The following is a 25,523-nucleotide window of genomic DNA, read 5'->3' on the forward strand; positions in this document are numbered from 1 at the left end:
TCCAACCACCAATCCAAAGTTAGAACTACTACCATGCTTTCTCACATAACTCTCCCTTCACAACAACAATTATTGATGGATGAAATCAACATTAAATATAATTTATGCCACAAAAGCTTGTGCATGGGGAGGCATGCAATGCCAGCCCCCACCTATATAATCATGAGATTCGATGGGGTGGTGGGAACCCTCCTCGAGTTCCCCTATACCGTGCTCATATTCCCCCATCAGGGAGGAATCCTTACACTTTCATATATATTATTTTTAGAGAATAAACTCAAATTTCATTGGAAACTAAGTTCTTATAATTTGTTTTTTTTCGAATTCTATATATATATATATATATATATATATATTTGGTTTTTTGTTTTTAGACATGACACAAATGAGATAGTCCAAAATCACTCATGCTTTTATGATACATGCAAACCACTTCTTTGAACATAACGAAACCAAGTTATAAAAATTGCTTCATGAAGAGTTCACAATTACTCAAGATTATGCATAGTTCATTCTTTCTTCCTTCATGAAATACTAACTTTTTATCATTAAAATTCTCTTCTATATTGATTCTTACCATACTAGATGGAAATTTCATCTAATTAAAGTACTAAAAACATACTAATATAGAGTCTCATAAATTATTCCATGAGAATTATAAAGGAACTATGTGTAAACAACCCCTCCCACATTTACCTCTTTTCTACAAGCTCACTAGGGTAAACATGAGACGGGTGTCACTATGATATGAATTGACATCCAAGATCTAGTTATTGAAGTGGGCCCGACACACCAAAAACTTACAGACATTCCTCAGGGATTACAGACCACTCATGAGCCTGTAAACCACTCCATAGGGTCAATCCCTGAGCTGGAGCCCTTTTCACTAGGGAAACTCCCCAACTACACCCACAAAACAACACAGTGTCAGTTATGGTGTCCCAACGGCATGCATAGTCCTGCTTCCATGCAGTTATGACCCAAAAGCTCTAGTTTTGTGCCAACAATTCCAAGATCTGAGCCACTTTTTCAGGATAGCCTCCAAACCATTTTCCAGAAACATAAAAAAGATGATGACAAGGCAAATCAATCAAAACTCAAGCAAAAAAATTTACCTAGACATGTCTAATCCATGATAAACATTTTGTCAAACATATGGTAAACATGAAAGCTACAGGTCATGAATGCATATTTGATCATAGGGATCTGAACTTCATATGAGAATAACCAAGAAGACTCCAAACCCTCTCTAACTAGCTACAATAACACTTGTTATCCCATGCATTCATCAACCATTCAATAACTTATAAAATCATGAAAGAGATCCATAGTAAGAGAACTTCATTTAATCAAACATATAACCAGAATAGAAATCATGACAAATCAACCATATTTTCAACATGATAACCAGTACAAGTGCTCATAGATCACAATAGGAAAAATATCTCTTATTAACATATAAAAATGTCAATCAAATAAGGGACCTAAATGTACCACTCGACCATAGATTGGGTTGAACCAAATATCTCTTTCATCCAAGCAAACTCACATCATATTCCAAGCGTGAATGTGGGATCATATGGGTTAAACCAAAACAAAACCAACGAGGGATTCCAAAGGCCAAACCACCTTAATGCTCAACTACAGTGATCTCACCTATACTATCCAGAAATCACCAACATCAAGAAAATCATTTTGTACCCAAGTTTTCTAGGGCTACAGGAACTAGTAACTCAACCCAAGCTCTTTCAGGGCTCTGGAGCTTTTTTTTCCAACCCACAGCTCTAGGGACTAGTAACTTAACACATTAGGATCCATAGTGTTTGTCCCAACATGGAGGATTCAAGAACTAGCAACTCAACTTGAGTTGTTTCAAGGCTCCAACATTTGTTCCAACCCACATCCATAGGGAAATTGAGACCTAATTAGAAAAACAAGTGGGAAACCAACAACACCATGGCTATCCAGTAAACAACAAGGCAAGGATGAAACTACTACTAATCTAGGTTTTGTAGCTCATTTTTCACTATGTTTTAAATTGTGAAAAAAAAATAAAAATTATATATTTAAAGAAAAAATCAAAATCTAGAATAAGTGTTCGATTTTGATTTAATAAGGTGGATTAACATTAAAATTGAGCATGATTTAGCATTAATACAAAGCATTTAGTGGGACCTTGTCGGAGTTTAAAAAAAAATTAAAGTTTGAAGTGTAGGCTAGTTTGTCGGGCGGACTTGATTGATGTGTCAAGACCCTCTGATGGCTCCAACCTGACATCACAAAAAACTCGGTGGTTATGTCTTCGGCTGCCTTCGTAAAGTATTCAACAACATACGGGTTGAATATCAATCAACAATTCAGATTGATTGTGGGGTCACTACCAACGGGTCTCCCCCATCATGGTAGGTGCTCCTGTAACCTTGTGGCAATGGAGCATGACCCATCAAGATAGCTTACTATATCTTCACCACATCATCACCACGTCATCGCCATGTCGCCCCATCACATCATCATGTTTTTCCCCCATGTCATCCATCTCATACATGTCACTTCAGCATTTAATCTTGTTTTCCCTCCCATCTTTCTGTATTCCCAATAAATTCTGTTTCAACTTCATTTTTCACATTGTAGTTTTATATTTTCATATATTATTTGTAAAATAACTATACAGAAAAACATGGAAGGATATACATAGAGGTGACCATATCCTCTTAAAGGTGGTAACCATTAAAAGAGAGTCAAAATAGTTAGTTGGTCCAAATAATAGGTAGCTTTTATGAATAGGAATCCATTGGGTAGATTCTAGTGGTGAACTTCACCCTACCACGTAATACAAAATAAATACAATGAGACAGCCTCAGAAATAAAAACAACCTTACACCTAATACTCAATAGAATAAACAAAGCTAATATTCTAAAACAATACCAAAAAACTACAAGTGGAAGAAGAATACAACTAAAGCACCCTTGAGCATTTATCCTAAAGAATCTACCAAGAAACAAAAAGGGATAAGGCCCTACTGAAAGAAACAAATGTTGAACCATTGACAAACATAGTGTCCATCATGGCAACACATTCAAGGACAAACTCTACGCTAATCAATTTCTCATAAATAAATGACCAACCATCCCAATCATATGATTTTTCAAAGTCAATTATGAAGATCACACTTGTTGTCTCTCTCGCCTACACCATAGCCTTCGATGCAAAAACACAATGTGAATAATGAATCTGTTGAACAAATCATGATTATTTCAAAAGTATACTTTTCCACTAGGTAGATTCACAACACCAAATCCTTATCCAAGTTTTATAAGCATTGGTGAACAAAGTGATAGGTTATTAGTCAACAATTATACCCATGACTGCATTCTTCATTATAAGCTCAATTAATCCATGTGGGAATCACCTTGACAACCAAATCTATGTCATGATCATTCATGTATGTGTTTTTAAAATTATATAAATAGATTCGATATATTATAGGTATTGGATGGTTCATGTAGCGTATAATGGGGATTCATAGGTATTGGGGGATATAAGAACGAATGTTTGGCAAGAAAAGGGGATTTAAAGTAAAGATGGGATTTTTTTCTATTGGAAATATGTATTGGCAGGGCTCGCCTACACCATACCCTCCGATGCAAAAACACAATGTGAATAATGAATCCGTTGAACAAATCATGATTAATTCAAAAGTATACTTTCCCACTAGGTAGATTCACAACACCAAATCCTTATCCAAGTTTTATAACCATCGGTGAACAAAGTGATAGGTCATTAGTCAACAATTATATCCATGGCTGTATTCTCCATTATAACCTGAATTAATCCATGTGGGAATCACCTTGATAACCAAATCTATGTCATGATCATTCATGTATGTGTTTTTAAAATGATATAAATAGACTCAATATATTATAGGTATTGGATGGTTCATGGAGGGTAGAGTGGGGATTCATAGGTATTGGGGGATATAAGAATGAATGTTTGGCAAGAAAAGGGGATTTAAAGTAAAGATGGATTTTTTTTTCTATTGGAAAGATGTATTGGGAGGGGGGTTCAATAAAAGAACTTTGTGAGTTATTTCTTAATATCTGGTCAAATTATAGCTATTATTTAATATTACATGAATGCATGTGATATGTCACATGTTCATTAAGTAGATAACTCATGCATCAACATACTTGGTTAAGAATCATAGACAACTAATTAATAGTAAAAGGTCTAGAGGTCAAATAAAAAATTACATATCCAATAGTATCCTACATGAGCTTATTGAAATAACAAGACAACCTATCCATTCCTAGATATTTACCATCCCATATTGAAGACAATGTACCAAAGAACTCTTCCTTGGAAAAATATTTGTGACCTATCCCTATCATTATCACCGCAAGAAACCTTAATGGGGACCACATGATAACGAGCATCACTGCTAGCCACCACCAATTTGTTGAAGCATAGTGAAAATTTCATTATGAGATATCATTTTTCGGATTAACTAGGTAATGTAAGTTACTAAACTATGACCAAAGCAATGAGTATTAGTCTCAATTGACCAAATTTCTCATGATTTGAATAACCAAAATAACATTCATTACATTGAGTGATGCTCATAGGATTGAAGAAGTGGGACCAAAACTAGTGCAATAAAAATCATAGCATCAATTATCATTGTTGGAGCTTACAATTGCTAAGAATACTTCTTGGGAGGTCACCCACCAAAATACTCCTTTGGATCAAGTGCACTTAACTATGGATCTTTCCCCACAATCAAGCTCACTCAACTTGCTATACCATTGGGAAAGCCTTAACAAGTATTATTCCATGTGAACTACTCAGTTAGAGCTCCCTTCACTCCATTCATTTAATTGGCAGGCTTTAATAATGCAATATATTAGATGTTATTTTCTGTATTAATACTTGCAACATATGTCATAATACTTTATATTTTTTTGGAAATGGGGTAGCATGCATAGTAGGATTGATTTTGGAGAAATATCCATAATTGAGTGTACTTGACCTATAGGAGCCTTGGTATTAGTAACCTCCTTAGATGTCCTGGTTATTGGTTGCAAGCTTTGAAGGTGATGATTGATGCTATTCAATTTATTTTGCTAGCATCAATTACACTTCTTCACCAATGTGAGCATCACTCGAAGTAACGAGTGCTATGCAGACTATTCAAATCATGAAAATTTTGGTTACTGAGACTAATACTAATATATATGGTCCTATTTTTATGAATTAATCTTCAAATTTAATTCAACAAATGATACCTAATTTGTTGCACTATGAAAGCCCCTCAATTAAATGTAAATAGTGAAGGGAGCTCTAAATAAAGATTTCATATGGGAATTTCTTGATAAGTTTTTCCAAATGGGGTGGAAAGCTAAGTAGGTTTGATTGTGGGGAAAAATCCACATTTAAACATGCTCGAGCTAGAGGATTCTTACCCCAAGGTAATCATGGGGGCTTCACTTAATGATCCTCTAACATATCACGTGCGTTCATGGCACGCTAAAGAATACCCCTAATTTAACTACATATTGGAAAATACCTCTAAAAATCACATTATTTAACCCTTGACCAATAAAAACCCAATATATATTCCCAATTTAAAAAACCCCTACTTTCACTATATCTTGTAGGTATCCATTTTTCATTAACATGTTTTATACCCCTTTATATTTTTTCATTAACTTTGATCTCTAATTTTTATACATATAAAAACCCTTTACCCCCTAGTATATGCTTAATATATTATGTAATTTTTTCCTCTATATATATCCCCCAATATGAACGTACGTGGTAGGGTATTTCTCCCCCATTGAATCCCCTATGAAGGTAATTGGGCTTTATTGTGGAGAAAAATCCACATTTTAGAGGAGTCTTGGAATGGATGACCTCGTAGAAAGCCCTAGTTACTAGTTGCAAGCCCCTGAGGTGATGGTTGATGTCATGTGATTTATTTTGGCAACATCGACCCCACTTCTTCACCCTTGTGTATAACACCCAATGTGATTAGTGCTATGTGGAACATTCAAATAACTAAAAACTTGTATAATTGATACTATTGATCATGGATATGGTGATAATTTAATGACATACTCTACACACTTAATCCCGAAAATGAATTCTAATATGTTGTACCATGAAAGCCCCTCAATTAAAACAGAATTATTTAAACAAATTAGTATCTAAACATACATTTGATGTCACTAATATGCTTAGTAAGAGATTTATAATCTACAACCCAAGCTCATCCTCTTCACAAATCCATGGAATATGTGAGTGGACCTTAGACCTCCCTAGATAAATAATCCTTAATCTACCAAATTTCCAATTTCAACTTTGCAACTTCCTTATTAAGTATCACACTATGGATTTCCTCTTTAGGAATATTGTGAACATCCTATTGAAACTAATGAGCCAATCAAAATCCTTGTTCTATTTCCTAGATGGAATACTACCCCAACCTCTAATGAATTTCATAGTATGACACGCTTATAGCTTCCTACCAAATAATCCATCCTTAGTCCCCAATTGTACAAGGGTATATGTTCCATATTCTATGAAGAACGGCTCAAAATTATTTTGACACTAAATGATAGATGTTGAACTTGAATAGTGAAGAAGGGGGTGAACTAATAGATTTCCCCAAGGTATTCATAATTTGAGTTAGAAAATTCCAAATTAGTGACATTTAAAATCACATCAATAGTAAGAAGAATGGTAAAGAAAGTCAATTCCTCTGATGTCTGATAGAACTAATCTAGTCGAGCTTACACCTTATTTTATCCATGTTAATAGCTATACCAAGTATACCAACCAACATAATCCAATCCTTTTTCCTTACATTTATAGAAAAATTTTAAGAGTATATTCGCAACGATAGCAAGCATTCTTCTATGAACCATTGGCCATTAATCTTGCACGACCACATATATCCCCCTTTCACTCCACCATATTTAATCCCTTCCTACAGAGCACTCTTCAAAAGTAACAAATGAATCCATACAATCCCAAAGCTTGCATAATTTTTAGTTGATTTGAGGATAATAAAGTACATAGAAATCTACTATCCAACCTTGAATCTAAACACTGACATATAGGAATAGATCAAACATTTCCAAACTAGATGAAATTACAAAACCCTACAAATATCACCACACGTCCACTTAATTAAGATCACTATAATGTCTAGAAAGTTTCATTCACATAATAGTTCATTTTGTTATAAACATTAAAAGTTATGGATGTAACTTCTTGAAGGAAGATCATGTCTAACTAGACATGTTGCAACAAACGATATAGAAACACCTTGGAACTAGAAAACACGATCCGATCGACATTCAAAGATAGTAAGGAGAGATTAATTCTAGGGGAAGATGAAAGCCAAGATTACTAAACTAGTTTTTCATTTGAAATTCATTGAAACCATAGGAATGAACCGTCACATCCTTTTAATATTTTTGTGTATGGTTGGGTGTTAAAATCCCAATAGATCAATTCGTAGAAAATGAGAGGAGACCACCTTTTATGAATTCATTTTGACCTACTATATAGATTCAATGTCCATGCTAATTGACTTAAGAGAAGTGGAGGCATCAATGATCATGAACCCAAGGCTCATATGTACACTATAATAACCAACTATGATGAAGATGTTCTGCCAAGTTTCTCTGTAGGGTCTCTTGGGATATAACCAATAAAATTGTGATTAGTAGCACATAAGTAACCACACATAGAAATAGATGTTTGAGATATCAACATATAAAATTGAATCAATAAGACCTCAACCACATAAATAGATTCTAACAAAGCTTTAACCATTCCCACACTAGCACTATCAACATTAGATATAGATCTACTCACATGGGCATTGCAAGCTAAATGACTTTTTTTTTTTTATATATTTAAACATTGGCATTCTAAAGACCTAATTCAAAGGCAACAAAGGTGCCAATAATCCTTGGACCATTGGGAAAGGAGAGGCTAAACACCTATCCTCTCCTATCCCCTCATTTAGGCATGATTTTGAAAGAGGAGAATCTCTAATTAGGTGATCTTGTACTTGAGATGAAAAACATGCATTCAAAAAATTCAAATAGTGAACATTCTACTAATGAATACCATCATATGTTCATGCAAAGATAAAAAGTGGGAGCTTACACTTGAGATCAACCTCCACACAATGGAGGATTTTCCTTGAAAAAGTTTCAATGACCATCTAGAATAAGATACTAATTCTACAAGAAAACATGTTAAAAAATGAATGAAAGATCATTTAGAAGGGTGGCAAACAACAACTTTATTAGGTAATAGAAATATTCATGGTTATTGGGATTGAAATTTAGCTTCCATGATTGAACATGAGCAAGAATACTAACAATCATCTGAGTACCAAATTGTACACATTACAACATCAAATTCAAATTAAGGGAAAATGTAGTTTGACCCCAATCATTAGTAGAAATTAAAAGAAGTCCCTCTAACTTGCCGGTTTTGTATACACTTCCAATTGAAATATAGTTCATTTGCATCTTATGCAGGGAAATAAATAGGCATATGGTCTCCAAAATCATATACCCTTAAAGGTATTTATTCTTATCTATTAATAAAAAATTAAAGTCATCTAAGTCCAACAGTGACTTGGGAATTGTAAAATCTGAACAATGAGGGGGAACGGGGAATGCCAAGTTCTTGTTTTCTTCTTGTCCTTACTTGAAATTTTCCTATGATGAAAATTTAGCTTCCTCTATTCCCTTAATGGAAAAAACAAATGAATTGGCTGATGGAACAATATCCACTTTAGGGGAGGGCTCTCAAAATGCAATCATTTAGTTGCATATCCTCTAAATATTGATTGACACTCAGTGCTTAATCATCCTCTATTGTGATGGCTTTTACTTTAGATGGAATAGGATGCCATTCTTTCAAATCATTTGAAGTTCCAAGTGTCAACGTTGTAGAGAATTTAACATTTAGAAAGTGAAACATTGGTTTCACTAAACCGTCCAAATTAGAGTTGTGCAAGGCAATATTGTTTTGAAAAACATTTCCACTAGATTTATCACACCGTTAAACATTGTTCCTACAGTCCTTAAAATTTTGGATTGTGTCATTAGAGATTTTCTAAGAGCTTCTAGTGAATTTTAACGTCAATCGAGCACACCATTATTGTTGATTTCTACACATCCACAACCATAAGATTAATAGTGATTGTAAAATATGAAACATTTCTTTCTCCCAAATCTATACATGTCAAAGAATAAAAATAAAAATTGTTCCACATTGAAAGAAAATCAACGCTTCCAATTTTAAAAGCAATTCCACTCCACACTTCATCAATACCTTTGTTAGTAATCATATGAATACATTGTATAGCAACATTAAGACATGCACAACCTCCACTTGCATTAGGATATAAGTACATTTTCACCCAACCATCTCAACAATCTTAGCTCTCCTCTACCATCCTTATTCTCTCCCTATTCCCACCACAACAACAATAAACTTATATAATTTATTTTTAAATATATGTTAATATTATTTATATTTTAAATGAAACATACTAATTTGATATTAAAAAATTGAATGAATTACATATCTCCCTTTTATTATTCTTATGGGTAGGTAATTGAACCTTTTTACTTTCATTACTTCTTCTCTTTGCAAATTGAAAAATATTATGAAAATGATATTAAGATAATATAATTGGAAATGATGTGCAAAGAGGGCAGCTCAATCCGTCATCACCTTGATGATGAAGTGTAATGATTGTAGGTTCAAAGCCCCATGGTGTATTGAAATATTTTCAAAGAAATATAATAATTACACATTTTTGAAGGTCAAAAGAAAAAAATATAAGAATTTTTTTTTTTTTTAATTACTTTATGTTACTCTAAATGTTATAAAATTTTATGTTTCTTTTGGTATGTTGAGGAATCAACTGGGCTAGTTTTGTACTCGTGTGATGTGGAGTCGATTTAAGTATGTTCCTTTTGCAAGCACAATTCAATTTATGTATGCCCTTTCCACAAGCACGGGCCAATTTATATGACAATTTACATATGCCCCTTCATGAAGCATGAGGTTGATTTACGTATCCCCATCTGCAAGTATGTGTCAATTTACATATGACCCTTCTGCAAGCACAAGGTCGATTTATGTATCCCCTTCGACAAGCACGGGGTTGATTTATGTATACACTTCTGCATGCATGGTGTCGATTTATGTTCCCCAAGCATGAGGTCAATTTATGTATCCCCTTTTGCAAGAATGGGTTCAACTTACATATCCCCTCATGCATCGGGTCGATTTATGTTCCACAAGCACAGGGTCAATTTACTTATCCCTTTTCACATGCACGAGGTCGATCTAGGTACCCCCTTCCACATGCACATGTGTATTGGGGGGTTTTAACTTCAAACTTACTCTCACATAACACTTTATTTTCATGACCATTCCAATTGAGCTCCCCCCTAAATCTTTTATAACATTATGTTACTTCATATGGATATCGAAATATTTTATTTATGGTTGAGGGTGAGAATGAAGGATTTTTACATTTTCACTATCAATTAATTATAACTAACCCAACAAGAACAGAACTATAATTAAAACTAACCAAACATGTATATTCATTATTATTTTTTATTATCTAGAAAATATTTTATTTTTATTTTAAAAGATGAAACTCAGCATGAATAGAATTACACATAGCTTTAATATTAAGCTATAAAATAAACCTTTCCACACAAATGTTGTAAATATAGTATAAAATAAATTGTTAAAAAGATAAAATATTTATTTAGATTAAATTCAAATGTTTAATTTAATTTAACTCTTAAATTAATAAAAAAATAATTCTTAAATTAATAAAAAATTAATTCTCATATTCAAAACTGGGGATAAAAAAATGTTATCATTTTCAAGAAATTGCTCCTCTCTTTGCACGGTTTAAAAAGGCAGATCATGCTTTCAAAATATGAGTGTTCAAATTTTAAAATCAAGTTCATTTAATCGCAACATTTCGTATACAATATTTTATTCTGTTAAGCACGATAAAATTAACATTAACTCTGGTAGAGTATAAATTCGATGGAAAAATTATAATAGGAGAAGTGACTGAAGCATAATAAAAGAAACTGTATTATCGACTCTGATAGAATCATATGACTCAAACAAAATAAATATTAAAAGAACATTACATCTTGAATTTCAAGATGTTTTAAACTTTTGGAAATACTATCATAAACCTTGTTTTCGTTGAATTCCTAAGTTGACCAGGGATTAAGAAAATCATGCGCAAATATCTGTTATTCTAAAGAATTTAAATATATTGTATGCTTAATTTTAGTTTTCGATATGCTTTTTCTTTTTAATTTATTAAAATTACATAGATATTCCACTCCAGATTACAACACCGCATCGTTTTAGGATAACTATCCAGATTATTTGAGATTCAAAATAGTGATGCGTTTTCCATAGGCTGTCATTTATTTTTATGATCACTGGTTTCTCTTCTCATCATTCATATTTATAATATGAGCAGGGAACACGAATAATCAATGAGAATACAAATCTCCGTCGGCAGGTATAATCCTTCTCAACTAGAACTTGCGTGGTTTATAATGTAATGCATTTGTTATGTTAACTTATTACATATATTGAACAGTTAAAGGAACGATATGGCCTACACATGGAAAACAATGATGCAGAGGATAATTTTTTCAATGAGATATCTGGAAATAAAGATCCACAGTCGTCCGAATCAAAAAATACTCATGCATTTGATTTGAAATTACATAAGTCGCCCCTTGAAGGCTCGGGGCAGTCTGATATTTCCTTGCAGCTAGGGTATGTAATTATACTTATTCAATCACTCTTATTTTTTGGGTTTAATTTTAATTATTCTTTTGTAATCCAGTCAGAGAATGAGAATGTGCTTTCTTTCAGGTTATCTTCGCAGCCAAACATCTGAGACTCTTAATCGTCGTCTTCCCTGATCAAATAGTGATTTCATATTTCTATTTTTCACATGTCAAAACATAGTTGGCCAATGAAAAATTAATTACGAACAGTTAGGAAAAATGGAGACAGATACGAATGAATCAGATGGGTTATGGATTTGATATTCCTGTCAAATTTGTGAAACTTGGATTGATACATGAGCTTGTGAGATATCTAAAATTAAAAGTGGTCATAATATTAAATTATTCCCCATTCTTTAGTTAGATTTAAAAGATTTTATAAGAGAAGTGTTAGTGTTTTAGCAACGCATTTTATTACTCATTCTTTTTACATTCAATGGGCAATATTAAATTATCATCTATAAAATAAATGGAGAATCTTCTATTTTTAAATAATCGGCAATTAACATTGAAATTTACAAAGTCTGATAAGAATACTAATACTAGAAGATACATTGATAGTTTTTTTGGGGAAACAAAATTACTTTTTGGAATCGAACTTCAGTAAATAAGATAACAATTATTCCTTTTAATCTACTACGTACACATTTAAATGATTAATTTACAAATTGACTTTATTATATTTATATTTTTTCAATTTTTTTAATAATTGTTCTTTAATATATTGCTATATACATTTATGGCAATAGGTATGTTTATTTTGATTTTTTAGTTTTCTATATATATATATATTATTAAATTAAATTAAATTAAAATATATAAAAAAATTGATTGTGAAGTCACTTATGATTTATTTGGTATGTGATATTGATATTTATTTTAATCTTGGATTTATCAAGCACTGAGATGATCAAATCTCTCAACTTAATATAATCTATTTCCACATTTGATAGATCCAAGGTTAAGATGGATCTAGGCTATTTGAGTCCCATGGTTGCACAAAATTTGTTGAACATCTAATTATTCTAATCGTTTTAAATATGCTAAATATGTCTATGATTAATTTGGTCATTTTGATTTAATATGCTAAATATGTCTATGATTAATTTGTTCATTTTGATTTAATATTTGCCCAGTTACCTCAATTTGTTTGAGATGATAAAGACTCTTAATAAGTTCATTTTAAATATACTAAATATGTCTGTGATTAATTTGGTCATTTTGATTTTAGATTTGCCCAGTTACCTCAATTTGTTAGATGATAAAGATAGTTAATAATTGAATGATGAAAAACGATCAAATAAAACTTTTGAATCCAAAGTGGCAATTTAACAATGTTGACTTATACAAAATATGAATAATAAGATTGTAGTCAATTATAAATAGTCTTCATTGTGATCAATGTCAAACTATTTTCTTCTATTGCTCTTATTATCACACATGTTAGTTTTGTCATCTTTTCATATCAACCATATGAAAAGAGTGGTTGAATTCACACACCATTGAAATATTTGACTCAGACTATTGTAGTAAACACCATGCCTTGTCTCTCTTGTTGTCCAATATTAATGGTAGTTTTCTCCAATTTAGTTGTTTTCTATTAGCTCATTTGAATGAAAAATGACTAACAATGTTGAATGATGGAAAATGGGAGTAATAAGAATGTAGCCAATTACAAATATTTTAGAGTGTTGACAAGAAAACAGTTTATTTAAGATGAAAATTCAATTATTTTATTTATGGTTGAATTACTGAAATCAATGCACGTTGTTAATAATTTTTTGTGTTTTTATTGAAATCAGTGCATACTATTAATCTAATTATTTTGGAATTAATGTATCTAATTATTTTAGAATTAATGTACATCATACATGTAGTTACATCAAATCGGAAATCAAAATATACACTATCCAATAGGATTAAAAATCAACATCTAAACTAAAATTAGTGCATCTAGTCCAAGCAATGAAATAGGATTAGAAATCTACATCTATATTGAAATAAATGCATCTAGTGCAAACAATCAAATAGGGTTAGAAATCAACATGTACACTAAAGCAAATTCATCTAGTGTAAGTAATCAAATAGGACTTGAAATCAAAAATTGCACTAAAATCAATGCTTCTAATGCAATTACAATATATGCATTGTCTCTCTATATGTATCTATCTCTCTCCCTCCCTCTTCCTCTCCCTCTCCCTCTTTCCCATCACTCTCCTTCTTTCTCTCTTCCCTCCTCCTCTCCTGCCTTCATCACTCTATCACCATCTCTACCTTGTCACTCCCTCCCTCTCTCCACCTTTCTCTCTCTATATCTTTCTTCTTCCCTCCATCTTTCTCTCAAGTCCTCTATCTCCTTTTCTCTCCTACCTCCCTTTGTCTCTCCCCCCATCACTCACTCTCTCTCTCACGGGGGCTTCTGATGCAGCCCAGGCCACAACTACCAGGATCTTTCTCCACTCATGCATATAAAGCTTGATGCATGGCTTGTAATCTCATGATTAAACAAAAACCTGAGCTTGGTATTAACACACTAAGAAATCCATACCTTTTATCCTCTCGGTACTCTTTAAGAACTCTTAAAAGGAACAGGTCTATGCGCATACCGTATATCTATATATTCACTTACCACATAAGTTCTCCCTTTTTCTTAATGCCGCCACAGGTTATAGCTTGTATGTATATATGGCCTTACAGCTATATATATGTATTGCACAGGCTTGCGCTGACTCTGGTTATGCACGGTGGTTTATAATGGCCAAGCTATATATCTCGGCCTCTATACAGTTCGATCAACCATTTCATATCGCACCAGTTTATAGATGCATATACAGCAAATTATATGCATTCATCTCACCTTGTTACGTTGTCCAATTGCCATAGACAACAGCTCAGACCACATGGACTGCCGGCAATGTAAACTTCAGCACTTTATAGTGTTTCGGACCGATATATCTACAAGTCGCCATGTGTCTCTGCTCTTTATCATTGGTCAATTATATAAACCGGCGATCGCTCCAACAATGGTTTCTACTTCCAGTATAACAGCCTGTCGGGGTATTCAACCAACACCTCTCTGCCTTTGAAACGACGGCTCAGTGATATATATGTCACGGTTTATAATATTTCGCTTCCAATTTCAAAACTCGTCCTCTGTCACAATACGTCTCCGTCCGGAAGGCAGGCTTTAAAAACCGGCATACAAGCCAATGAACAGTTCTGAAAACCCTCTCGACGGCAATATGGCAATACAATCTGGACATAGAGCAGACTTATTCCTTAATGCGTTCGCCGCAGTCTATCTCAACTTGGTAGGGCGCAGGGCTTCAAGGAGTAATCGTTGCATATATACGCGGATTTAACTGATCCCTGTCATCAATTTAATAGCAATTATCATAATCGATGCATACAAGGCACATAATCGACAGCGTTCAAGCAAACAGAGATAGGTGCTCATTAAACAGGGTTCGCTCTCTCTGTATATCTTCAAAGGAAACCACGCATAACTACGACCTTAAGCCAGAAGGCAAACTAATTCAATGATCATTCTACAGCATGTGCGCTTGAGAAAACAAATAAGAACCATATACAACATCGATTTCTGCCATCATGTACAGAACCATCTCAGAATTCATTAATGCAATCATGCTCATACAGAACATACTCATATTTACATAAAACAACCATTCACAAGAGCTTTACATTCATGGCCAAATATACAAATCTATGACCCTTTTACAACTGCTCGAAGGCTCCCAAGGAGAACTTCACACTCACTCCCTCACTCTCACACTTCCTTCTTCAATGCCTATGAGGCTCCATAATTTACTAAACTTAGCATGATAAAAAATCCCAAAGTCACTCAACTAAAAGCTCTAACTCTACATGCAATGCATACACATGGAAAAGCATCTTTATTATGTCTTTTTCCTATTCTAAAATAGAAAAGCTATCCTTATCCCTTTAATGACCACATCCACTCCTTTATGCCTAAAAGCTCTCCTAGTTTTATTTATTTTGAGAATATCTAATTAACTAATGCATGACCCCTATTTCTATTATTTACAATAATTTCCTTTTTGGCTGGATGCTCCCGCATCAGCTTCATTGGTGGAGAAATAACATACCACCTGCTTTCATATTGGAGGATATATATTGAGGAAAAAATGCCATAATATAATATATTGAGCATATAACAGGGGGTAAAAGGTTTTTATACGTTGTGTATAAAAAATGGAGCTCAAAGTTAACGAAATAATATAAAGAGCTATAACAAATGTTAATGAAAAAATGGATACCTACAATATCAAGTGAAAGTAGGAGTTTTTTTAAGTTTGTAAGATGTATTGGGTTCATATTGGTAGGGAATCACTTAAAGTGATTTTTAGAGGTATTTTCCAATATGTAGTCAAATTAAGGGTATTGTTTAGTATTCCATGAACGCATGTGCTATGTCAGAGGTTTATTAAGTCAAGCTAAAATTCTCTCTCTCTCTCCCTCCACCCTCCAACTCTATCACTATCTCCCTCCCTCTCTCTTTCTATCTCTCCTTCTCTATGGCCCCACCTCTCTCTCCCCATTTCTCCATTGTCACTCCCTCTCTCTCTCCACCTCTATCTCTCTTATGTCTTTGTTCTCCCTTCCAACTCCATCTCTCTCTCTCTCTCTTCACTTCTCTCTCCCACTTGCCTCCCTCTCTCTATCTTTCTCTGCCCTCTACCTTTGTCACTATCTACCCTATCTCTCTCTTCCCTCTACCTCTGTCACTATCTTCCCTCTCTCTTTCTTTACCATTCTCCATGTCTTCCTTCCTGTCTCTTCCACCTCCCTCTCTCTCTCTCTCTCTCTCTCTCAATGCATATGATCAAAAATTACCATTGTGTAATCAATAATATATGTAAGGTCTAAGAGCCATGAGGGTTAGCTGAATTGTTTACATCCCTGTTGTTAAAACACCTTTTCTATTGAGAGGTCATGGGTTCAATTCTCTCGACACTTTCAGGGTCAAGCTTCGTGGTGGAGTTGAAAGAAAGTGGTCCCTTTGGGTGGATATTCCTAGTACAAATATTTCGTGGACGTATCAGTCATGGATCTCTAGACGTAGCAATCATTGTCCCCCTCCATATTTGTGTCTCCCTTTTTGTTGAGATTTTCTGTTTTAGTCAAATAGGCAAAAATCTCTGAAGGATGACAACAATAGGGATTCAGTTCCTAGATTAGCTCCAAGTTGTTGGGAGGGAGTTAATGCCTCCTATATTTGATGTGAGGGAGTTATGAGGCTATTAGATTCTCTATGCTATATAACAGGCAATCATTCGGATGATTTGCTAAGAGAGTGTGAGGATTTCTTGATGTAATCTCCAATTTGAATAATAAAATTCCTGATGCCTATGTTTGGTGGACGTAGCCCATATTGGTTGGGTGAACCACGTTAAATACTTTGTCATAGTGTTTGTTTTTTCTGCTGTGTGTTTAATTGAGTTTGTTGTGCACCTGATCCAACAATTGGTATCAGAGCATGTTGGAGGTGCTGGTGTGTCTGACTGCTGGAGGTGGAGCGCTGGCTGTGCTGGAGCGCTGAGGGAGTTTGATTGCTGTTCGAGTGGAGCAGAGGTTGCTGTGCGGTGCTGCCTGAAATACCTGGTGCGTTCACAGCCTCCGTGCGCGCTGATACCTGGTGTGTTTACTATGCAGTGCGCCTGAATGGTATGTCTCAATGCGTGAAGCCTGATTTAATGAAGCATTGCTGGTGCGTATTCTATAAAATTGCTGGTGCGTTCATGATTGCTGCGTGGAGCCGGTTTTATAAACTGCTGCTGCGTAATATTATTAAATGGTGCGTGCGTTTTTTCCATTCCAAAACCTGCGTGGTAATATAAAACAGTGTGTATATATGAAACAGTGAGATATATATACGGTGGATATGTATTGATCCAACAATTGGTAGAGATATATATATACCGTGGATATGTATTGAACCAGTGCGTAGAGATATATATATATATGTTTTTAAAAAAAAAAACACTCACGGCGTCTTAATATGTTTAAAAAGTTAAAGTGGTGAACGCATGTGGTGGAGTAAGTAATTTTTTTTTTTATGCCATTAAACAAAAAAGGAGTTATAAGGGTTATGTAACATGGGTTTTTTCTAAAAAAAAAAAATTACAAGGTTGGAACGCATGTTAAATGGTGGAGTGTTAAAATATATTGGGGTATATATTTTGGGAACCAAGTTTGTTCAATACAGTACTCCCACGACATTTCCAGGATACTTGAAACAAAAGTTAATAAACAAATATTTTTTTGTTTTTGGCGGAGGTCTACTGTAATAAGGCAGTTTTTTTTTGTTTTAAAGGCAAAGGCAGAAAGGCAGAAAGACATAGGCAGGAATTTTTTTTTTTGTGAAGGGAAGATATTTTTTGTTTTAAAGGCATAGGCAATTTTTTAATTGCTGGTATTTAAAACGTTGATATTGGAGATTATTGTGCTTTTTTGATACAAAATGGCGAAAACTCAAAGTGCCCGGTTTGAAATTGAGAAATTTAATGGCAAAAATAATTTTGAGATCTGGAAGGTGAAGATGCACGATCTGCTGGTTCAACAAGGTGTGGCGAAAGCACTGTTGGGGAAAAACAAAAGGCCTCCTTCCATGACGGAGGATGAATGGGATGAGATGGACGATAGAGCTCTGAGCGCAATCCGGTTATGTCTGGCGGACGATGTTCTGTTTAACATTGTGTCAGAGAAAACCGCCGCAGGCTTGTGGTCGAAGCTTGAGAAGCTCTATATGACGAAATCTTTGACAAATCGGATTCTCCTGAAACGGCAACTTTACAGTTTGCGGATGAAAGAAGGTACCTCAATTGCTGATCACCTGAATGTTTTTAATACCTTGTTGGTGCAATTAAACAGTCTAGATGTGAAATTTGATTCAGAGGATAAGGAAATAACTCTATTATGTTCTTTGCCTGAATCCTGGGATCACTTTGTTACTTCCATAAGTTTTAGTACATCAGAAATTCTTGAGTTTGACGATGTTGTTGGAGCCTTGTTGGCTGAGGAGACGAGGAAGAGGTCGAATGCAGACACCTCGACATCAGAGGTAATGATGGCCAGAGGTCGCTCACGAGAGAGACACTCCGGGGGAAAGCATAGCGACTCTCATTCAAAGTCCAAAGGAAAGAAGCCAAAGATGAAGTGTTGGCATTGTGGCAAGGCTGGACATCTGAAAAAGGATTGCTGGAAGCGAAAGCAGGCTGCTAAAGAAGGTTCTTCGACAGAAAAGAAGGAAGCCAATACCACAGATACAGGTTCAGTATCAGGTTCATGTATGAGTGATGAAGTACTGTCAGTTAATGTTTCAAAACATGATCAACATTGGTTGTTAGATTCCGGGGCATCTAACCACATGTGTATACATAGAGATTGGTTTAAAACATATAGATCAATTGATGATGGTGTTGTGTACATGGGTAATGATGTAACATGTAATATTGTTGGGATTGGAAGCATACAACTACAAATGTTTGATGGCAAAACCAAAATATTAACTGATGTGAGGCATGTACCAGATTTAAGGAAAAATTTGATTTCATTAGGAGCACTTGATTCAAATGGATATAAAACTGTAATTCAAGGTGGAGTTATGAAAATCTATAAAGGTATCTTACTAGTGATGAAAGCTAAGAAAGTAGGAAATCTATTTCAGTTAGAGGGTAGAACTGGGTCAGATCATGTGTCTGTGTCTGAACATGACAGTGGTTCCATTCACTTATGGCATCAAAGATTGGGGCATATGAGTGAAAGAGGATTGAAAATTTTGGCTGACCGAAAGTTACTTCCTAATCTAAGATCTGGAAAATTGGATTTCTGTAAACATTGTCTGTTTGGTAAACAAAGTAAACAAAAGTTTAAAACAGGCAAACATACTAGTAAAGGTATACTTGATTATATCCATTCAGATGTTTGGGGTCCAGCCCCTACAGCGTCATATGGTGGTTCGTCTTATTTTGTATCATTCATTGATGACTTTTCTCGGAAAGTTTGGGTCTACATGTTGAAAAAGAAGTCTGATGTTTTTACAGTTTTCAAGCAGTTTAGAGCATTGGTAGAAAACAACACTGGTAGAACTATAAAATGTTTAAGAACTAACAATGGTGGTGAGTTTTCCTCCAAGGAGTTTGACAGCTATTGCAAGGATGCAGGGATCGAAAGACATAAGACCACGGTTTATACTCCTCAGCAGAATGGAGTTGCTGAACGCATGAACAGGACTCTTCTAGAGAGAGCAAGGTGTATGCTGAGTAACGCCGGGTTGCCGAAGGAGTTGTGGACGGAAGCAGTGGCAACAACTTGTTATGTGATAAACCGATCTCCATCAACGGCAATAGACTGCAGGGTTCCGCAAGAGGTATGGACAGGACACCCTTGTGACTATTCTAAACTCAGAGTGTTTGGTTGTGATGCATATGCTCTAGTGCCTAAACATCAGCGAACTAAATTAGATCCGAAATCGAAAAGGTATGTCTTTGTTGGGTATGGTGATGGAACAAAGGGATTTAGATTGTGGGATCCTACTACCCGCAAAATCATCATCAACAGAGATGTAAGGTTTAATGAATCCTCTCTTGTACAGTTAGATGTAGATAGAAGATTGAAACAGGATGATGTATCTGATTTCCAGCATATTCAGTTTGACATCATTTCTAATGATAGTCATAACGACCATAGTTCAGATTCTAGTCATGAACAGGTTTCAGAATCAGATTATGAACAGGGTTCAGATGGAGGACATGAACAGGTCTCAGATGGCGATCATGAAGAAATTCCTACAGTTGATAGACAGCCAATTGTGGAAGCACCAGAGACATTCTTAAGGAGGTCTACAAGGATCAAACGCCGTCCGAGAAGGTATGATGATCATGTTACTTCAGTTGCTTTGATCACTAATGATGATGAACCTTTGTGTTATCAGGAAGCTGTAGAAGGTTCCAATAGTGACAAATGGAAAGCAGCCATGAAGGAAGAAATGATGGCCTTAGGTAAGAATGGTACATGGGATCTGGTTGAACTTCCCAAAGGCAGGAAAACTGTGGGATGCAAATGGGTCTTCAAGCTGAAACGAGGTGTGAATGATACAGAAGACAGGTACAAAGCTCGACTGGTTGCAAAAGGGTTTTCTCAGAAAGCTGGCATAGACTTTCATGAGATATTTTCACCAGTGGTTAAAATTGTTTCAATTAGAGTTGTGTTAGCATTAGTGGCTTTGTTTGATTTGGAGTTGCAGCAGTTAGATGTTAAGACTGCATTTCTACATGGTGATTTAGATGAGGAAATATATATGGAACAACCGGAAGGGTTTGTTCAGCATCGCAATGCGAAATTTGTCTGCAGGCTCAAGAAGTCATTATATGGCCTGAAGCAGTCACCTCGGCAGTGGTATAAGAAGTTTGATTCTTTCATGTTGAGTCAGAAATATGTAAGAAGTGAATATGATCATTGTGTGTATTTTAAGCAGTTAAATAATGGCATGTTCATTATCTTAGTGTTATATGTTGATGATATGATTTTAGCAAGCAAAAGCATTGAAGAAATCAACAGGTTGAAGACTCAGATGGCAAGGACGTTTGATATGAAAGATCTAGGAGCCGCAAGACAGATTTTGGGCATGGAGATTTTCAGAGACAGGAGTAATGGTAAGCTGTGGCTATCACAACAAAAGTATGTTGAGAAAATACTTTTGAGGTTTGGTATGAATAATGTGAAGCCTGTGTCGATCCCTTTAGCTTCCCATTTTAAGCTTTCTTCGAGTTTATGTCCTAATACAGATGAAGAAAAGGATTATATGTCTCGAATTCCTTATGCCAATGTAGTAGGATGTTTGATGTATGCGATGGTGTGTACGCGACCAGATATTTCTCATGCAGTTGGGGTTGTCAGCAGGTACATGGCAAATCCGGGTAAAGAACACTGGTCAGCAGTAAAATGGGTGCTTCGGTACTTGAGAGGCACAAGTAGTTATTGTATTTCTTACAATAAGAGTAGTGAGATTGTTTGCGGATATATTGATTCCGATTTTGCAGGTGACTTGGATAAGAGAAGGTCAACTTCAGGGTACGTCTTTACTCTTGCAGGTGGAGCTATTAGCTGGATGTCAAAGCTACAAAACATTGTTGCTTTGTCCACTACTGAAGCAGAATACATTGCTGCTTCTCATGCTTGCAAAGAGGCGGTTTGGTTGAAAGGTTTGCTTGGTGAGTTTGGTAGGTTACAGGATAACATCAGGTTACTTTGTGACAGTCAAAGTGCAATACATTTGGCTAAGAATTCGGCCTATCATAGTAAGTCAAAGCATATTCCAATCAAATATCATTTTGTAAGACAGGTTATCACTGAAAGGGGAGTTTCTCTTGAAAAGGTGCATACAAAGGAGAACTGTGCAGACATGTTCACGAAACCAGTTTTGTTGGAGAAGCTACGCTGGTGTTTGGATTCTCTTGGCTTGCAGAAAAGATAAAATAATAATAACAGGGCATCAGGCGAATTGTTGTCAAGGTGGAGATTGTTGAGATTTTCTGTTTTAGTCAAATAGGCAAAAATCTCTGAAGGATGACAACAATAGGGATTTAGTTCCTAGATTAGCTCCAAGTTGTTGGGAGGGAGTTAATGCCTCCTATATTTGATGTGAGGGAGTTATGAGGCTGTTAGATTCTCTATGCTATATAACAGGCAATCATTCGGATGATTTGCTAAGAGAGTGTGAGGATTTCTTGATGTAATCTCCAATTTGAATAATAAAATTCCTGATGCCTATGTTTGGTGGACGTAGCCCAGATTGGTTGGGTGAACCACGTTAAATACTATGTCATATGTGTTTGTTTTTTCTGCTGTGTGTTTAATTGAGTTTGTTGTGCACCTGATCCAACACTTTTTCTCTGCTCTCATCTCTCCCTCTCTCTCCCCATATCTCCATTGTCACACCCTCTCTCTCTCCACCTCTATCTCTCTATGTCTTTATTCTCCCCTCCTACTCTCTCCCCCTACAACTCCATCTCTCTCTCCCTCTATCTCTCCCTCTCTCTCTCCCCATTTCTCCATTGTCACACCGTCTCTCTCTCCACCTCTATTTCTCTATGTCTTTGTTCTCCCCTCCTCTCTCCACCCCACCTCCCCCCCCTCTCTCTCCCCCCCATCTCTCCCCCTCTCTCTCTCCCCTCTACCTCTTTCACTATCTACCCCCCCTCTCTTTCTCTCTCTTCCCTCTACCTATGTCACTATCTGCCTCTCTCTCTCTCTCTCTCTCTCTCTCTCTCTCTCTCTCCCTTTCTTCCATCCTCTCTCTTCCACCTCCCTCACCCCCCGCCCATCTCTCTCTCTCCCCCTCCTCCCTTTCTTCCTTCCTCTCTCTTCCACCTCCCTCTTATTCCCCCATCTCTCTCTCTCTCTCTCTCTCTCTCTCTCTCCATGCATATGATTGAAAATTGCCACTATGTAATCAATAACATATGTAAGGTCTAAGAGTCGTGAGAGTTAGCTCAATTGGTCGAGTCCCTGTTGTTAAAACAACTTTTCTATTTAGAGGTCATAGGTTCAATTCTCTCAAAACTTTCAGGGTCAAGCACCGTGGTGGACTTGAAAGGAAGTGATCCCTTTGGGTGGATATGCCTAGTACAAATATTCCGTGGACGTAGCAATCATTGATCTCTGTTGATCTCTGAGATGTGTGTATAATAATCAATATTATTGATTATTATACTAATAATAATATATAAATAAATAACTTGTTAAAAAACCAATATTATGTTAAATTTATGTTATAGATAGGTGAATTTGTTTTGATCAAATTGTTAGCTCTATGCCTTACATTTTACATAAATTTTGTATTTTACATTTTTACATTACATTTAGCATTTTATATTATATTACATTACATTTACATTTTACATTTTTATATAATTTAATTTGAATAATAATTAAAACATATGAAGCTTTTATTTTTATGTTAAATAGTTACAAATATTTACACCACTACAACATCATCCCTACATCATCCCTATATTAGGTTGTAGAACCCCCTCTAGGGCAATAAGCCATTAAATTGACAAACCAAAACTATAACAAATCCTATTTATAAATTAAAAATCACCATGATAAAGTGAAGATAAATCTTAGTTAGTTTTTATGATTTTTAAATCTTTTGCAATGTAATTTATGATGAGTTAAGCCTTTTAATGCCTTTCATGGATTGATGTTTTAATATTTACCAGTAATTTAATTTATATATAACTACACATAAATTTGAATAAAAAAAGATAATATGAATACTTTCTCAATTTTTTTATTTTTATTTTTAATGAAAATAACAAAAATAATATAAAGTGAAGGATTTTTTTTTTCAAATTTCCAACTTTATTATAAAAGAAATAATAAAACTCTTTCAAATTCTAATGTTTTTCCCTCCAATTTTAAACTATTCGAGCCTATGTACTGTTATCGTAACCATCTGTATATTGCTATAGAATAATATCGAGCCTAAAATATGTACTAGAGAGTCTATTTGACCTCCTTTAACTCATTAATAAGACAATGCATATTGAGTCGAACATTAATAAGTAGTGTAACATCATTTTATAACATTTACATAATGTGTTTTTTATAACATTTATATAATGTGCTTTTTATGATTCCTTTTCTAACGATTTATATTTACTTTAATAATCAAAGATCATATATTATAGATGATATGGAAAAACACTAATTTTGATGGTGTAACGTTGAGAAGAGGGCGAAGACAACATTGTGGAGTTAAAGGAGGTCAAATAGACTCTGTAGTACATAAATATAAATCATTAGAAAAGGAATCATAAAAAGCACATTATATAAATGTTATAAAAAACACATTATGTAAATGTTATAAAATGATGTTACACTACTTATTAATGTTCGACTCAATATGCATTGTCTTATATGATAATGGGTATGTAAAATTGTATGAAAACATGATAACTTCATGGTGAATGTGGGCAATGGCATTCAATAAAAATGAGATTTACGTGGTCAAAGTGTATGCCTATGAACTTAGAGGAAAGAATGTGTGAATGATGCAAATTCCCAAGCCTTCCTTGGGAGTTATGGTCAAACTCCTAGGCTTTCCCTTGGAGTTATGGTTAAAGGAAACATTCGCTGAGATAGGAAATGCCATAGGAAGATGTGTATATGTCAATCCAAGATGTCGGGGGTGAAAGACAAACGGGTTACATGGGTTCTCATTGAGAAATCCTATAGAGGCGGTTTCCCCGAACATATCGAGATATCATGGAGGGATTTAAAGATAAATCAAAGATTGGACTTTTGGGGAGTACCCTTCAGGTGTTTAGTATGCCACAAGACTAGACATCTCCATAAAAACTATTTTCGGTAGCCTGTGCTAAAAAACCAAATATATCATGGAAACTATCTTCCTATCCTTAAAAGGTAAAGGCATCCTCTTCTATAAGCTCATCTCCCTTAGAATCTGGTAAACTGAAGGGGGTTTTTTTATTCTGAAGACGACTGTCAAAATTCCTCCTCCCCCGTTAAGGAACCAGCAACTCAGTTCCAGTCCTCTCCACCATTATACTCTAAAAAAAATGCAACCTTCC

General features: G+C 35.0%; 1 protein-coding gene across 3 annotated transcripts in view; it reads left to right on the plus strand.

Annotated features, from left to right (window-relative positions):
• Nucleotides 1–12,270, plus strand: part of LOC149263131 (MADS-box transcription factor 23-like) — a 178,779-nt gene extending 166,509 nt beyond the window's left edge. For all 3 annotated transcript variants that reach the window (XM_089387171.1, XM_089387167.1, XM_089387165.1), the window contains 3 exons: nucleotides 11,565–11,606; nucleotides 11,688–11,869; nucleotides 11,969–12,270. In XM_089387171.1, the coding sequence (XP_089243297.1) occupies nucleotides 11,565–11,606; nucleotides 11,688–11,869; nucleotides 11,969–11,993 (249 nt within the window). In that variant the 3' untranslated portion in view covers nucleotides 11,994–12,270. The remainder of the gene's footprint in view (nucleotides 1–11,564; nucleotides 11,607–11,687; nucleotides 11,870–11,968) is intronic.
• The last annotated feature ends 13,253 nt before the right edge of the window (nucleotides 12,271–25,523 follow it).

Source organism: Pinus tabuliformis, chromosome 6, assembly GCF_031772625.1.
Source record: "Pinus tabuliformis cultivar Carrire ecotype Pingquan chromosome 6, CPIR1, whole genome shotgun sequence".
NCBI classification, from domain to species: domain Eukaryota; kingdom Viridiplantae; phylum Streptophyta; class Pinopsida; order Pinales; family Pinaceae; genus Pinus; species Pinus tabuliformis.